This window comes from Nestor notabilis, unplaced genomic scaffold, assembly GCF_000696875.1.
Source record: "Nestor notabilis isolate BGI_N333 unplaced genomic scaffold, ASM69687v1 scaffold7961, whole genome shotgun sequence".
NCBI lineage: Eukaryota > Metazoa > Chordata > Aves > Psittaciformes > Psittacidae > Nestor > Nestor notabilis.
This window is the reverse complement of record NW_009915088.1, coordinates 23665-26142: the sequence shown is the minus strand read 5'-3', so window position 1 is coordinate 26142 and position 2478 is coordinate 23665. Positions and strand designations below refer to the sequence as shown.

The 2478-nt window shown below is 47.5% G+C and overlaps 1 protein-coding gene across 2 annotated transcripts in view; it reads left to right on the top strand.

Annotated features, from left to right (window-relative positions):
- Window positions 1–930, top strand: part of EHMT1 (euchromatic histone-lysine N-methyltransferase 1) — a 35121-nt gene extending 34191 nt beyond the window's left edge. For both annotated transcript variants that reach the window (XM_010023950.1, XM_010023949.1), the window contains one exon: window positions 336–930. In XM_010023950.1, coding sequence (XP_010022252.1) covers window positions 336–519 — 184 coding nt within the window. In that variant the 3' untranslated portion in view covers window positions 520–930. The remainder of the gene's footprint in view (window positions 1–335) is intronic.
- The last annotated feature ends 1548 nt before the right edge of the window (window positions 931–2478 follow it).

Below are 2478 nucleotides of genomic sequence, written 5' to 3'. Positions count from 1 at the left end.
CCCCCTGAGCCTTCTCTTCTCCAGACTAAACCCCCCAGGTCCCTCATGCCTTCCTGATCAGACTTGTGCTCCAGGCCCTGCACCATCTCTGGCGCCCTTCTCTGCCCCTTCTCCAGCACCTCAGTGTCTTTCTTGTAGTGAAAGACCCAGAATTGAACACAAGATCACTCCATCCCTTCGCTGCCCGGGGATCCCACAAGCACACTCCATCCCCTGAAGCATTCCAAACCCTCCAGCTCTGAGGATTGCCAACCCTGGCCTCGGGCTCCAGTGCTCTCTTTTGCTCCTGCGTGCTGGTATTTTGCAGTGACCCCATCTCTGTCTCTCTCTTGCAGCTTTGACTACGGAGACAGGTTCTGGGACATCAAAGGCAAATTCTTCAGCTGTCAGTGCGGTTCACCCAAGTGCAAACACTCGAGCTCAGCGCTGGCCCAGCGGCAGGCTAGCACCTCGTCCCAGGACACACAGGAAAACGGGCTCCCCGACACCAGCTCTGCCACAGCAGCCGGCCCCTTTTGAGGCTCCGCTCCCCAGAGACTGACTCCTTTTAACCCCATAGATTCACATACTGTCTGAATTTCCATTTAAAGAGAAAAAAATGAAAAAACACACAAAAAAAGCCCTCTCCAGGAAAGCCAAGAGTTTGTGACACTTAGGGCTGTGCCACTGACTGTTACTTGAGGAATAAGTAAAAGCAAATCCCGCCTCCGTGATGATGTTCTCCCCTCCCTGGGCCTGGAAAGCTGCTGGGTTTCACAGTGTGGAGGGGTGGCTGGTGCAGTTTTCTTCTCCATGCAAACTGTCCTGGCCTCCTTCTCTTAATGTGCTCTAAGTGTTGTCCAGGGGAGAGCCGCCCGGCCTTGGAATATTCACTGAATGGATTGCTCATGCCAAGTCATCTCCAGTTCACTTGGAATAAACTTTGAGTACTTGATGGGGCTTTGTTTCTAAGCAGAGGGAGGGAGGGAGGTGCTGGCGTTCGGGGTGCTTGGCACAGCCCCGGGGCAGGTTCTGCTGGTTGGTTTTTGTTGGTTTGTTTGGTTTTTTGGTTGGTTGGTTGTTTTTAATCGTGAATTTCCCCCACATCTCACAGGACGTTGTGGTGGGCCCTTCCTTAGGAGCTAGAGGGAATTCCTAACAAATACCCTCCTTGTTCCCAAATCCACCGGTTTCTTTCTCTTCCAATGAGAGGAAACCCATGGTCCTCACAATCCTTTTGGTCCTTGGCTCTCCCTGAGCCAACCAGAGATGCTTCCCCTGAGCCTGGGCTCCCTTTGGGCTTTCTCCATCAGGAACCAGCTCTCGTCCACCCACTGGGCCCTGTTACTGTCTCCATGGAAGGATTCCTCTCGCCCCGTCGCTTGAGCTGTAGAGAGGGAAGGTCGAAGGGGATCGTACAAGACACTAAACTTCTTCAGCAAATCAGGTTTTTCCTTGTTTTTATAAACATTAATTGAATGATAAATGTATTCTAGAGGACCTCGACTCGCGTTGGGGCGAAGAGCAGACGGGCCGTGCAACGGTGAGGACGTCCCAGCTGCCACCAGCTCCTCTGTTCCCATCCCTTCCCTCAACGCTGGGCACCTTCGATTCATTTTTAAGCCACACGCTATGAGGTTCCAAGGAACTGATTTATTTTTTACCATGACGTTGGGGACTGGCGTTAAAAACTACGAAAGATAAAATAATAAAAACCCATTAAAAAAAAACAAACCCCAAGAACACCCCCAAAAAAAACCAAAACAACAACAAAGAGAAACCACACAACAAAACGGTGCTGATTCTGGTGTGATTTTTGCTCACCACGTGAATATAAACTTATCAATTGTATAAAAAGAACAAAGTGATTTTAGTATAAAAATGCAGGAAAAAAACCTTTTTTTAAATTGTTAGTATTGTAGTGTGAATAAAATTTGCCATCACCTTTTGTGTGGTGGCTGCGCAGGTCATTACCTTCAGTTTTGTTCTGTTTCTTTTTTTTTCTGTTTGTTTTTGCATATATCTTTAAATACTGTAATTAGGGCAGTACCAGTTTCTTTTGTTCATCTCTTCTAGAACATTCATAATGCCGTCATGTTTATTATTATTATTTTTGGTTGCTGTTTCGGACCGTTGGAGGAGCGCTCTTTTGGCTCTGCTCATTTTCTTGTTCTGTTTTCAATGAAATCAATAAAAAAAAAAAAGAAAAAAAAAAGGTGTTTTAAAAGGAATTTGGGTTTTTTGTGTGCTGGTTCCAGGTGGGCCTGGGGCTGTAGCCATCCTTGGGCTTGAAAGTGAAAGAGGGAATTAAACCCCCAGCCCTGTGGACTTTCAAGGGGGGAAGAAGCAGCCTGAGTGTTGCTTTGGGTTCTGGGAGAAGTTGATTTTTATGTATTGTATAATTCATAGAACTCCAGACTGGTTTGTGTTGGACCTTACAGCTCCTCCAGCTCCAACCTCTGCCACAGGCAGCGACCCCTTACACTAGAACAGGGTGCT